This window comes from Sus scrofa, chromosome 17 (genome assembly GCF_054392235.1).
Source record: "Sus scrofa isolate SSC_HxYL_T2T_F1_AM1 chromosome 17, Sscrofa_HxYL_maternal_Yorkshire_Landrace_v2.0, whole genome shotgun sequence".
In the NCBI taxonomy this organism is placed as follows: domain Eukaryota; kingdom Metazoa; phylum Chordata; class Mammalia; order Artiodactyla; family Suidae; genus Sus; species Sus scrofa.
Genome location: NC_139399.1, coordinates 60,555,271 through 60,569,339, shown reverse-complemented (window position 1 = coordinate 60,569,339; position 14,069 = coordinate 60,555,271). Strand labels below are relative to the sequence as shown.

Genomic DNA, 14,069 nt, shown 5'->3' with positions numbered 1-14,069 from the left:
ACAGCAGGAATGCCTCAGATATTTTTGAGAGTAGAACAGTTGGCAGGCAGAATCTCCCTAGGGAAGTACTTGACACTGGGGACTTTTGCTAATTACTTGGTAAGTGTCCCCCCCCCCCCCCCATCTTAGTCTAAATTCCTGGCTGAAATATTTGTCTCAGGGAATTGCAGTCCCCCCACCCCCTCTCCGGCTCGGGGCTGGTGGTGGAATTATGTCGGTCCTCTGACTGGGCCGGTCCTGTGGCTGACCTTTCCCGTTCCCCGAGATGGTGGGGTGTAAATGGGTCCCCCGCTTTCTGGCAGCATCGACTGCGCGGGGATCCTGAAGCTGAGGAACGCGGACATCGAGCTGCGGAAAGGCGAGACCGACATCGGGAGAAAGAACACGCGCGTGAGGCTGGTTTTCCGGGTGCACATTCCAGAGGCCAGCGGAAGGATCATCTCTCTGCAGACGGCCTCTAACCCCATTGAGTGCTGTAAGTTGGCTTCTGGGCGCCGTCCGTCTTGGCAGGTGCACCCAACGTGACCTTCTAGCCTGGGCGAGGTAGCCTGGGCAAAGCACCCAGCAAGAATGGGCAGGACCCCCAGAGATCAATAGCGAGCCCAAGCTGACCAGAGAGGCCAGGGCCAGAGCACATTTAAGGGTTTCACTCTGCTTCATTTTACCTGTGGAGGGTTTAATGTAAAAAATAATGTGGCTAATAAGTAGCCTACAGCTTAGCTGAGGAGGTTTGACATGTGTAAATGCTGTGTTGGTCTCAAACAGGGTAGATGGAGTTGCGTTGAGCTCACGGTATTTCAGGTCCTTCTTTTATTTTCTCCTCTCTTCTTTCAATAGAATAATCATACTGTCGTGGTGGCCCTTGTTTACAGAACTGTGCCTCCACCAGTCACTGGGCTAAGTGCTCATTAACCATTCAGCAGCCCTTGGCAATCGCTCGTGTCATGATGCCCCTTTTACAGAAGAGGCAGGAGAGAGGTGAAGGGTTGGGTAATTTGTCCCAGCAGGGCTGGGATTTGAACAGGAGCTTTGGCATGCAGGACCCACGCGTCCCCATCACCCCCAGCCCACCCCAGGGTGTTTATTGAGAATCCGCTCAGTGTCGGGTGCGGGGCTGCGGGGCTGCAGGTGAGCAGGATGTTTCCTCTGTCCTCACCAAGATGATGAGCTGGTGGAGATAAAGATACCCAAACAAAGATGCCGAAGATTTTCAGAGTCGTACGGAGAGGCATTTGGAAGGGCTCTGAGCAGAGACCTTGCTCGGCTCTCCCAGGCTTCAAAAGAAGCTGCTTTGCTCACTCTTAGGGAGTTTGGGCAAGTTTGTTGTGGGATCTTGCAGTGCGACATGACAAAGCTGATGGTCTGTTCAGCTTTTGAGAGTTCAGAAGTCAGTTTTAAAGGCATAAAGAAGGAAAGAAGTAAGCATTGCTTCAGAAACAAAAGCTGTTAATATTGAGTCTCTTTCCTCTAAGGATTTTTTTCATGTTGTTAAGATCATATATTATATGCAGTTTCGTTTCAGGTCCCCCCCCCCTTTTATACTGGACACTTAGGGAGGTCGTGGATATGAGTGAAGCGGGTAGGCAGGCAGCAGCAGGAGGTGGTGGAGACGAGACCGGGAGGCAGTTACTCAAATGCAGCCAGTGTTTCTGTGTGGCAGTGTAGACCCAGTGTGGCCAAACCTTCTTTCCTTTCCTTTCCTTTCCTCTTCTCTCTCTCTCTCTCTCTTTCTTTCCTTCCTTCTTCCCTCTCCTTCCTTCCTTCCTTCTTTCTCTTTTTAGGGCTGCACTCACGGCATATGGAAGTTCCCAGGCTAGGAGTCTAATCAGAGCTGCAGCTGCCGGCCTACACCACAGCCACAGCAACGCAGGATCCGAGCCATGTCTGCAACCTACACCACAGCTCCCAGCAACCCCAGATCCTTAATCCACTGAGCGAGGCCAGGGATCAAACCCGCATCCTCATGGATTCTAGTCAGATTTGTTTCCGCTGTGCCATGAAGGGAATTCCAAATCTACTGATTTTTCAAGATGAACCAATCATCTCCTGATTTTTAAAAAGTGGGAACAAATTCAAAAATACTCTGTGGATCAGCTGGGAACTGCATGTGGCTCGGATTCATCAGAGGTACCTTCATCAGACACTAATGAGGAGAGGGAAAGGGTGAGTATTTTAGGCAGAGAGGGTTCAGGAAGGCTGGCGCTCAGGCAGCAGGGGGAGAGGGCGGACTCTTGTGGGGAGAGAAGTCAGATCTTGGTCTCAGTTGGTCTTTGGAAAAGGATGAAGGAAGCCTGTGATGTCTTCCAGCTGGTGAGTCAGGATGCGGATCAGGCCGGTGTGGTGGTGAGGTTGTGCTCTGGTGGTGGAGGCAGAGGACCCAGTGGCAGACAGCGAGGGCACCCGAGGGTTTGAGAAAACATCAGCTCAGAAACACTGGAATTCCCCTCCTCTACCCAGCAGACCCCACCCTGGCCCCCAAGTGCTAGTCGTGGTGGCTGCCCCGCCCTGGCCTTGGTTTTGAGCATCTCAAGATGTTTGGGGAAGGAGCCTCAGGCTCTTCCTCCGTGATTTGGGGGATTTTGAGAAGATACGGTCTCTTCTTTCTGGCAAATGACTCAGTCTCCAGGATGGGGCTGCGGTTTGGAGTCAGGTGGGGTGCAGGAGGCCTCGGGGGGGGGGGGACCATCCGCACTTCCTCCCCATCTTTGGGTCCCTCAAGTCACCTTAGCTCACGTCGGTCTGAGACTAGGGATCATCACTGAACTGCGTGCCTCACCAGCAAGATCCTCCGGGCGTTATAAAGTTGTTGGCACATTGAACAGAGTGGGTTTTTTCTTTTTCTTTTTTTTTTTTTGATTCTTTTAAAAAAGTGTTTGGCTGATTCAACTGCTGTGCTCTGACAGATAAGGAAACCGAGACATTCTCGGTAAAGTGATTCACTCATTTTTACTTGGTAGGTAGCACGGACAGGGTCTGCAGCCTTCCAGTTCTGTGAAACACCTTCTTTTGGTTTCTATGCCACCAGCCCTTCTTGCAGTACCAAGCCGAGCTGCCAAAGGGCCACTTTCCCTCTCACAGAGGGAAGACAGATGCTTCTGTCATTTTAATCTCCTTCTTTGTTCTCTTTTCCTGGATCAGTGCCTGGCTGTTCTGTAAATATTTATGGACTGATGGACTTACTGTTTGTGTGGTCCTTAGGGAAATAGTCCAGAAACAAATTAGTCTCTAATATGCATTGACACGGTGTGCGTATGACAAATAGTTGTTGGACTAAGTGACTTAGGGTATACCCATGGGGGAAGGTGAGTGGGTGAGAAAAACACTCGTTGGGCTGGTACTTATTTCCAAGGCTAACTTATTTACCTTGGAAGCATCTTTCATGCGATGCCTCAGAGATCAAGGGAGAATTCTTAGAATCTAGTAGAAAAATCTTGCACGAGCTGCTGGAGCTCCCTCTTGGAAAGGGAGTTACTTGCTGGAAATGCAGATTCCTTATGTTTATTTACAAGCCGGTGTGCCAGGGGTCAAGACTCCTGGGCTTCTGTTTCCACTATTTCTTCAGTGTTGCCACGGAGCTACTCTGAGTTCCCTCCCTTAATCTCGGCAGAGATTATTTCGAATCTTCTGCAGTAGCCCAGCTCTAGAGGCCGCCACACCTGCCCTGCTCCAGGCAGATCACTGCCTCCCACTTGTCTGAGCACATGGGAGAGGCCGGAAGGCAGCGCCCTCATCTTGCCCAACAAGAAACGTCCACACAGTGGCAGTTTCAGGCAGCCACCTTGAAACGGGACAGTTCTCCTTTCCCCAGAGTGCTCAGCGTCCACTCCAAGTTCAACACCAAGTTCCCTGTGGTGGTGGAGCCCTGGCGTCCTTGCACGAGTTTTCCAGGGCTGGCATAACCAGCCCCCACCTGGGAGCCTTACAGCAACGGCAGCGGGTTCTCTCTGATCTGGAGGCAGGTGTCGGCTTAGTTCGCTCTGGAGGCTCTGTTGCAGCCTCTCTCCTGGCCTCGGGGTGGCCGTTGATCCCCAGCGTTCCTTGGCTTGGAGATGCAACGCTGCAATCTCTGTCCCCATCACCCCGGGGCCTCCTCTGTGTGCCCTTGGGGTCTCTTCTCAGGACATTCCCCCTGCCTGTAGGGCGCATTCTCATCCAGGGTGACTATCCGCATCCTTATTTATGTCGCCGAAGACCCCGATTGTGAGTGAGGTCACCTGAGGTTCTGGGTGGACGAGAAGTCTTGGTGGGGGTGCTCTTCTACCCACTGCCCTGCTCCCCATGGCTGCATTTCTCGACTGCACTCCCCTCTCTGGCCCTCAGTTCCCCGGTCCGATCTGCCTCTGATTCCTAGGCTTTGCCTCTGCTGTCACCTCCACCCAGAGCACCGGTTCCCGGTCTTAGCTGCATGTGCCTCTCCCTGTGCCCTGACCACCCACCTTGCTTGTCAGCCTGTCTCAGGGAAGGTTAGGGACCAGCGGGTGTTAGTTAGGGCCTGGCACATAGCAACTGTCTCTAGAACTTCTGCTGAAAAAAATGACAGCGTGAAAACCAGCCTCCGCAGGCTGTGCAGCGGGAGAGGAGGGCAGCGATGAGCTGGAACGGACATGTCCAGCGAGACCCTCCTGTGGGTTTTCTCCCTGCCCTGCGAGGGGCCCCTCTGCTCATCACATTTCAGGAACCACCTCGAGCAATTTGCCACCGAGCCAGGCCTGCTCGGGGCATGGAGTGTAAATTCACTTTGCTCGTTTTGCAGGAAGTGGGGGCGCGGGTATGAGGTGTGGACTCAACCATGGAATTTCTCACGTGCTCTTGTCAGTCTCACCCCCTTCGTGACATAAATGTGTTTTACTGAAGTGTGATGCAGGCAGAGTAAATTAGACGGCAAGTCTTCCGTTCCGCTGCTTGGACAGTTGCCTGCGCCCTTGTGAGCAGCAGAAGACGTTTCGGGGTGTTTTCCTTGAGTCCTGAGAGTCCGTGTGGCCCTCGAGTGGTGCCCCCGCCCCAGCCCCCCCACAGGCAAGCCCTGGGCTGCTTTCTGTCACCAGAGATGAGCTTTCTTTCCCTGTTCTAGAACTTCATGGTGGGGAATAATACAGCACGGATGCGTTCGCTGGGGAAAATACATGTTCTGATTTGTGTATTTTCTGAATCATTTTACACTCTGTGAAGAGCGGATAAGGAGTTCCTGTTATTACTCAGGGGGTTAAGAACCCAACTAGTATCCATGAAGATCCGGGTTCTATCCCTGGCCTTGCTTGGTGGGTTAAGGAGCCCGCGTTGCCATGAGCTGTGGTGTAGGTCACAGATGCAGCTCAGATCTGGCATTGCTCTGGCTGTGGTGTAGACCAGTGGCTACAGCTCTTATTCGACCCCGAGCCTGGGAACCTCCATACGAGGCAGGGAAGCCCTAAAAAGAAAAAAAAAAAAGTGAATGAGAATCCTACTCACGCCACATACTCACCAGTATTTGGCTTTGTCAGTCCTTTTATTATTTCTTTAGTTAATTAATTTATTTGGTTGCACTCATGGCTTGTACAAGTTCCTGGACCACCACAGCAGTGACCCAAGCTGTAGTGATGACACCAGATCCTTAACCCACTGCATCACAAGGGAACTCGTTTGTCAGTCTTTTTAATTGTAGCCATTCTAGTGGGTGTAAAATTGTATCTCATTGTGTGTAACCCATAATTTGCATTTCCCTGCAGACTAATGATGCTGAGCCCTAACCTCTATGCTTATTGGCTGACATATGTCTTCTCAGGTGAAGTGTTCACAAAGATTTTGCCTGTTTTCTATTGAGTTACTCGTATTTCTATGCAGTGGTTCTTTATGCCTGTGGATACGAATCCATTGTCAGATTTATGTATCATGACTATTTTCTGCCAGTCTGTGTCTCGCCTGGTTATGTTCCCAATTTTTTATTATGAGCATCAGTATTTTATTTGGATGAAGTTTATTCTTTTCTTTTCTTTTGGGGCTATTTCTCTTTACATTCCCACAAGAATTTGCCACCTATCTGAAGGTAGCAGAGATCTTCTCTTCTCTTTCAGAAACTTTTTTTTTTTTTTGGTCTTTTTTGGGCCGCACCCACGGCATATGGAGGTTCCCAGGCTCCTTCGCGTTCATTCTTTCAATTGCAAATCTATTTGGCGTGCATTTTGGAGGTGAGGAACTGGGGATTCAGCGGTGAACCAAAGTCCTGGCCATCATGGAGGTCACGTTCCAGTGAGGAAAACCCACAGTCACCAAGCAGGCAAAGACCTCGTTTCAAACAGAGCCAGGTGTCGTGATGAAAGTCACAAGGACCATGTGTTGGTGACTGGGGGCTGGGGGAGCAGCAGCCTTGGTCCTGCTGCTCAGGGAAGAGCTCCCTGAAGAGATGGCATGTTAACCTGGACCTGAGTGTCAGGGGAGGGTGGCTCAGCCGGAGGGTAGGGCACGTGCAAAGGCCCTGAGGCAGGGATAAGCTTGCTGTCTTCAGGCAGCGGAAAGGCAGCCAAGGAGGTTGTGCAGAGTGATGGGGCAGGGAGAGGTGTCGGGGATGAGGTCTGAAAGGAAGCTGGAGACTTTGGCTTTTATTCTAAGGGAAACAGGAAGCCTTCAGTTCTAGGTAAGGGCCTGGCATGTTGTGATTTATATTTTGAAATTCATTTGGCACAGTGTCTGGCACAGAGTGATGCTAATAAATACTTGAAGACCAAAGGAAGGAAGAAAGGAGATGAGGGGGACAGGCTGGGACGAGGTGAAGGAAAAGGAGCAATTATCTGTCACTTTCTCTGTGGCTGCTGAGTCATCGTAAGAACACTGTGGACTCAGCATCTGTTCCCATTTTATAGATGGGCAAACTGAAGCATAGAGACATTCAACTAATTGCCTGTGGTCACACAGCGAGGAAAGGGTCACGCCAGCTGTGACATCCCCAGCCTGCCGGACACCAAGGTTGAGCCCCCTCACCAGTGACAGGTTCATTTGAACCAGAACCCCAACGGGTGACATCATCTCCTATAAACTGCAGAGAGACCAGCTCAGGGACCCTTAGAGGCTGAGGCGCCCTCCCACCGCTCAGCCGTGGATTGTTTTTCTCGAGATGCTGTAGGGCTAAATCTTGGGTGAAATTTGGGCACCTGGCAGAGGGCAAGTAAGCCAGCCTTTGTCAGCCCTTGCTCTCCAAGGTGGCTTTTAGGCAGGAAGCAAGGGACTGCACTTGAGAAATCTCAGAAACTGACATGATGGAAAGCAGCAGGTTCGAGTGACGGTTAGGACTGGGGGCCTGGGTTCACCTTCCTGCCTCTGCCACTTATGAGCTCTTTAGTCCCAGGGACGTGACTGAGCGTGCTGGGCCTCAGTTTTCTCCTCTGTAAAATGGGGAAGGTCTTGGTACCCACGTCGGTGCAGTAGAATCACCTCAGTACCTCTCTTGTGGTGTGTCTCATCCTTTCCCACCCATGGGCCTCCTTGTAGCCCTGCAAAGCAGATGTCACATACCTCTGGCTGCCACTCTGTCACAGCCGAGAGCTCCCAGCCCAGGCAGCAGGAGGTCTGTGTGGGAGTTTTACCAACACTGATTGTTTCAGGTCAGCTGGCAGCAAGCAGCGTGCCCTGCTGCTAAGAAAGAGCTTAGATGATTATCTGACCAGTGCTGTGGGTTGGCAGTTACAGGAAAGCTGGATTTGGGGGAGCCCAGGATTGGGGTGGCTTCTCTTCTGATGGATCTGGTCCCAGCCATGTGATCATGGCCTGTGACTGAGCTGGTTCTGCAGCAGTGGTGACGGCCAAATGCCCTTTATCGAAGAGCTACTGGGTGCCGCCCGCTGTCATGTCACTTGCTTTTATCCTCCTCAAAACCTCAAGACGTATCCTAAAGACTCTGGGCTTCTGTCTAGCAGGTTGAACTTCAGAAGGACTGAATGCTTTGCTAGTCACGTTGCTGACAAGGGAAGGGCCAGAGCTGGGCATTAAACCCACGTCCTCTTCTCTGTCCAGGCTGCCTGGCCCCCCAGTGACCTGGGAGCTCATCAGTTAGAGGAGATCCCTGGAGGGGCCTTGTTTGCTGGAGGCTTTCGAGGGGCTAGTCCATCGGAGAGGTACCCTAATTGTCCTCCTGCGGCTCCAGACTGCGCGGATTGGACAGGAGGGGCTTGCAGTCTTGCAGGGCTGCTGTCACTGCTCCATTTTCCGTGGGGTCCAGAGAGAGAAGGTGGCCTCAAGCACCGTGGGCCCTGGTTCCGCACACCCCCACCCCGCGCCTGTGCTGCGAATGCGGACAGGTCCCTTACAGACGGGAAGCCCATTCTCAGGGAGAATTGGGTTCTTCTGTCCCACCCTCCGTCTTCCCCAGGAAGACCCAGCTGTGGCCAGGGTGGGGGGCTGAGGGGGCCAGTCTGCTGGCCCTGCTCACAGCCCCCCGCCCCCCCCGGGGGGGCAAGGCCTGAGTCAGCACCACGCTCTGGGCCAAGCCAGGCTCAGCCTGGCCAGGCTCACAGCCAAGGACAGGGGCCCGGTGTGCAGACAAGAAGGGTTACAGCAGCCGGGGCGCGGCGGCCAGGGGTGGTCGGTGCATGGGCCAGAGCGAGACGGACGGGAGGGCCCCTCCTTCCCCAGGCTGGCTGGAGGCTTTCCCTGGGTCCTTCCCTGTGTTACTCAAAAGGGGCCCCTCTGGGTAGGGGAATCCCACAGTCTGGGTTCAAGTTCAGCCTGTCTGCCTTACGTGGCTGTGAGCACGTGACTTCTCCTCTGGGAAACTCAGCGCCCTCCATTTCAAAATGGAAATAACTCCTGCCTTGTGGTCTCATGAGGTTTAGCAATAAAAATAAACACAACCCACCTGCCCGGAGCCCTGCTGAGGTGCCACACACTTCCTGGTGCATTAGCTCAGTTACTCTGCAGCCAGCCTTCCGAGTTTGAGCACCGCGACTAAGTCCCATTCTCTAGGTGAGAAAACAAAGGCGCAAAGAGAGCAAGTGACTTGCCCAAGGCCCCAGAGCTAGGTCTCACTGAGCTGGGCTTCAAACGCAGCCAGTCACGTGGCAGCATCCTTTGACCCGTGACCATCAATTGCCTCTCACATGTGAGTTCTGTCATGTCAGCACAAGTGTGCACTGGCAGTGCTGGAGTCCAAGGCGCTCTCTGTGGCCGCTCTAACGATCCGCTATTATTAGCGAAACCCACCCACTCTGCACAGCCCAGTTCGCCCAACCGGCCCCTCCCGCCTCCGTCCTGAGGTTCTTGGGGAGATCGTGGTTCTCGGCCAGGCGCCCCATGACAGGCATGTGGCAGACAGGTGGGCGGTAATGTCCCCTCTCCAGGCTGACCTGGAGGACCCCCTCGAGGTGTGAATTTCCCTTTGCCACCGGGCTCTGCTCGCCATCAGCCACCGTCGCTAGTGAAAATAAACACCGGCGCAGGCTAAACCAACAGCGCCCCGGTGATTCAGAGCTCATAAAACCTAGGAGCCCCGAGCCACTTTATGAAGTGCCGGATTCCGGGGGCAGGAGGGAAGCCTGGAGGAGTCGCCTGGCTTTGAGGGCCACCTCCATGCTTACGTGGGGGCAGGGGGACTGGATCCCACCCCAGGTGAGAGCAGGCCGAGGATGGCCTGGGGATGGTGGCCCGGCTTTGGTTAGAGTGCTGCAGGGCGTGGGGTTTGGAGGGCCTGGACCCTCGGAGGGTTAAAGAGCTGAGTGGGATGCAGTGGGGACTGCCGGCTGCAGGCCTGGGAGGCCCAGTGGGTTGGTGGGGCATCCTCCCCTAGGTGCTGGCCGGGTCACCCCAATTGGTGGCCATGGGTGTTGGAGGTTGCATCAGAGAGCGAGAGGGAAGTGGACCCCAGGAGGGTAATTTTGGTTGCTGTTTGCCTCTCTTCAGTTCCTCTTTCAGAGGCTAATTGGATCCATTTGCTTTGCCTCTGGGCTCTCTGAGGAGGCTGGGCACCCCCCTGGAGGAGGTCCCCTTGGCCTCAGGTGGCCTCTGAGTGTGGGACTTGGCTCACAAACAGACTGCGTGTAACAAATCACCTGGAAAGATTGTCAAAATGCAAATATCCAGCCTCCTCCTCTAGGAGCTTCTGGGGCTGTGGGTTGGGGTGTGGCCTGGGCAGCTGCATTTTCATTAAGCTCCCCCCTGCCCCACTAGGTGACTTGGCCACAGGTGACCTGGAAACCTCCCTTTGAAAAATACTGGGAGTCGGGATCAGGAAACCTGGGTTACGGTTTGGGATCCATCAAGAACAGCAGGGACAAGATCAGTAATGTGTGTAAACACGTGGACGTGGGCCACACGGACTTGGTGAAATATCGAAGGCGGGACAGCAGTGGTACCAAGCACGGGGCAGCTGCTCCAGGAACGCCAGCTCTTGCTGTCACCATACTGGCCAATATTTATCAAGCCCAACGCGCTGTCTCCCACGTAGTCCTCACAGCAGCCTGTGCGGTGGGTCTGTGAACAGCCCCGTTTTTCTGATGGGAAAAGTGAGGTTTAGAGCTGGGGAGCCCTGGGCAAGGGTCACCTTGGGGGGACTTGAGCTGGGGCCGAGGACTGTCCAGCACGGCGGCCTCCCACAGGCCAGAGCTGCCCCTCCACGAAGCAAGGTTCCAAACACCTGTCGTTCTGTCTGCAAAACGGCACCAGCAGCGTCTTCCTTGATTACCTGGGAGGGCTCTGGTGTCAGCCAGATAACAGATGAAAAGGACACTTTGAAAATGACCCAGCGAGAAGGCAAGAGCAGCATTTTGCAAGTTAACAATGGGAAAGACGAGTTGCTGGCATGGTTACCCTGTGCCAGGCACCTGCTAGCTGTTTTTTTGTCTTATATGAGATAGATTTTTAAAAATTGTGGTACGAGGCACACGATCGACCATTTTAAAGCACACAACTCAGTGGCATCAAGTGCACTTACAATGTTGTGCACTCAGCACCACTGTCTAGTTTCAGAACTTTTTCACCCCCTCCAAAAGAAACCCGTGAGCCGGGTCCCTCCCCAGCCCCCAGCAACCCCCAGCCTGCTTTCTGCCTCTGTATTAGCCAGTCCTGGACACGTACCAATGGGATCAGACAATATGTGCCCTTTTCTGTCTGGCTTCTTTCACTTAGCATCATGTTTTTGAGCTTCATCCATGTGGAGTGTGTGGCAATGTGACTAATATTTCTGTATAGATAGACCACGTTTTGTTCGTCCATCCGTCGATGGACCTTTGGGTGCTTGATAACATATTTCACCACGTGTTTTCCTCCCACGTGCACATGTTTACACGCAGCATCTCTTGTGCTGCTTACCTGCCAGGGCAGGTCGTCTTAGGATTTTACAGAGGCGGCACGGGTGACTCAGAGAGGTGAAGGGCCTTGCCCAGGGTCACACAGCAAGGAATTGGCAGAGGCAGGACTTGAAACCATGACGTTCTGACCCCAGGGCTCGAGCGGCAGTAAAGAGGGGACACTGTGGTCCCCTGGTCCTGCATTATCCTAGCATGATGGTGCCTCGGGTCAAACGTGGTTTGGCCACTGGAATCAGCAAGGATTGTTGGGAAAAAAACTATGCTGGGGCCCACCCTGCAGACCACCAAAGTCAGAATCTCTAGAATGGTGATTCTCAGCCTTGGACGGTTGTGGCCATTTTTTCCCCAGGGGACATCCAGCTCTGTGTAGAGGCAGTTTGGGTTGTCACGTGAGGGAGGTGCCACTGGCACGTGGTGGGTGGAGGCCAGGGATACTGTTCAACATCCTCTGAGCACAGGACCCCCCCCCCCCCCCCCGCAAGGAGTTACCCTGCCCAGATGTCAAGAGTGCCTGGCCTAAGAAACACTGTGCTAGGATCAGGGCCAGAGGATTCGACTGTAAACCAGCACTAAGCAGTGCATCTTGGGCTGGATGGTGCATGCGGATCACCTGGATTCCTGCTTAAGCTGCAGATTTGAGTTCAGTGGGTCTGGGGTGGGGCTCTTGGGTCTGCAATTAATCCTTGGCCCCCTCCGCCCAGTGATCCAGTGATGCTGAAGTCCCCACACTGGACTGGACAAGACTGGAGTCCAGGTAAAAGCTGACTGGAAGCCGGACTGGACTCTTTCGTCCTCTCTCTTTAAATATTCATTAGAAAAGATGGTTTTCTTTCAGGGAAAGAGAAGGGGTGGGAAATGCCGATTTGGCAAAGGGAGAGTCCGTGGGGTGCTTGAGTCTGTGAGGCTTTGGAGGGAGAAGCAACGAGGTTGCTTCAGGAAATAGCCGAGTCGTGTTCACAGCCATGCACAGTGATTCACAGAGCAGCTTCAGGCCAGCCTCCCGCCCAGCGCTGAGAGCTCACGGCCACGTCCAGTCCCCGGCCTGGCTGGCTGGGAGCCATTGGCCAGTTTGCCCAGGCGCGATGACTCAGGCTTTCCACCTGCAAAATGGGAGGGATGGCTCTTGCTGCCTCCCCACCCATCCCCGGGACCGAAAGCCCCCACGTGCCCCCCAAACTCATCAAAGGCAGATCTTAAAAGCCTGGACCTGCTCTTCTGGGTGGTGTGGCTGCTGTTTTCACTGCTAATAAATCTCCATTTGTGGCAGCTCAATTAGGAAGTCACACAAAACTCCCCTATTGAAAGAAAGGATTAATAGCCCAGCCCATGTGGGAGAAATTAGCAGCTTCTGCAGAGAGGTCCTTTTAATATGTGCTCTTAACTGGCAGCGCTTTAGAACCACACTGGCTGGTGGGGCCCTGGAGACAGAGGGCCTGGACTGAGCCTGGGCTGGGGAGAGACCATCCTGGGGCTGGGTCATTGCAAGTTGTGGGGCTGCATGGTTGACATAAAGTGTCTCGGTGTGACTGGTCCACGGCGGGCTCCGTAAATGTTGGCAAGTTCATGGCTGCTCTTCAAGGGACAGGTTTCATCGTGACTCCAGGGCAGATGGGACAGGGTGCTGGACCTGGAGGCCCGGGCCGGCCAGGAGGGCAGGGTTAGGTTTGAGCCTTGGGCCTCTTGTGGCTGCAGCCCTGGCTCCCGGATGGGGAGGTCCGCGGCCCTGGCACGGAGAGGGTTGGCCCCCTGCCCAGTTCTCGGGCTCTGGGAGGAACGCCAGGAGCTCAGGCTGACTCACCCAGGAGGAGGGCCGGCCTCTTCAGCCCACGCTGCCAAGGCGAGGCCGAGGAGATGGTCCCTGGTGCTGGCTGGGACCTCTTTCTCACCCTGCCCCGGAAAGGCATCCGGAGAGGGTCTTGATTCTTTCCTGCAACCCTTCCTGAAGAATCGGGGGAGGGGGGCGCTGCAGGGGCTAAGAGATGAGGCTCTGGAGCCGGTCAGACCAGGTCTCGAGGCTTCAGATCTACATCAGCACATGCCCTTGACCTGACTTTTTTCTAGGCATTCGTTTCCCTACCCGAGGATGAATAATTCTAGTACTTCTTTCCTCAGAAGGTTGCTGTGAGCATTCGAGTATATCCTTGTGGTTAAACCCTCAGCCTGTCCCATTTCTCACTGTAGATGCAGAAGAGGATGTAGAGATGGGCCTGCAGAGCTAGCAAGAGATATGTGTGTGCCAAGATGCACTGAGACACATCTGTATCCATATCTTCTCCCTCCCTCCCTCCCATCCATCCATCCATCCATCCATCCATCCATCCATCCCAAGCACCTCTGGCTGAGTCCTCTCTTCTGTCCCCAGCCCTGGGCTTACAGCATGCACCAAGGAATGCTCCTCCCTCCTGGGCTTCCATTCCTGTGGGGAAGAGATGAGAGACAGAGGAACCGATAGAGCTACATGCAGTGTATCTGAAAGTAGGAAGTTCTTTGGAGATGAACTAAGCAGGATAGAGCAAAATAAAGGGGAACGAGAAGGAGAGACCTAGCCAGCCAGCCAGATGGACGCAGAGTGGGTACTGCTGTTTTAGCTGTGAGGGGTAAAGAAGCCTCACTGAGGAGGTAGCATCTGCCTAGAAAGCTGCAAGAAGTGAGAAAGGCAGCCAGGCAGGTGATTGGGGAAGAACCTTCCAGAGACAGCAAGTTGAATGTGCAAACATTTAAAGGCAGGGGTGTGTTGTGTACATCCGAGAGACGGTGAGAGCATTCTGCAGGTGTGACTGGAGCGGAGTGAGCAAGGGG

At 53.8% G+C, this 14,069-nt stretch overlaps 1 protein-coding gene across 14 annotated transcripts in view; it reads left to right on the top strand.

Moving 5' to 3' along the window:
• NFATC2 (nuclear factor of activated T cells 2) overlaps positions 1 to 14,069 on the top strand; it is a 163,269-nt gene that overhangs the window by 84,592 nt on the left and 64,608 nt on the right. For all 14 annotated transcript variants that reach the window (XM_085002533.1, XM_085002535.1, XM_085002529.1 and 11 more), the window contains 1 exon segment: positions 303 to 475. In XM_085002533.1, coding sequence (XP_084858659.1) covers positions 303 to 475 — 173 coding nt within the window.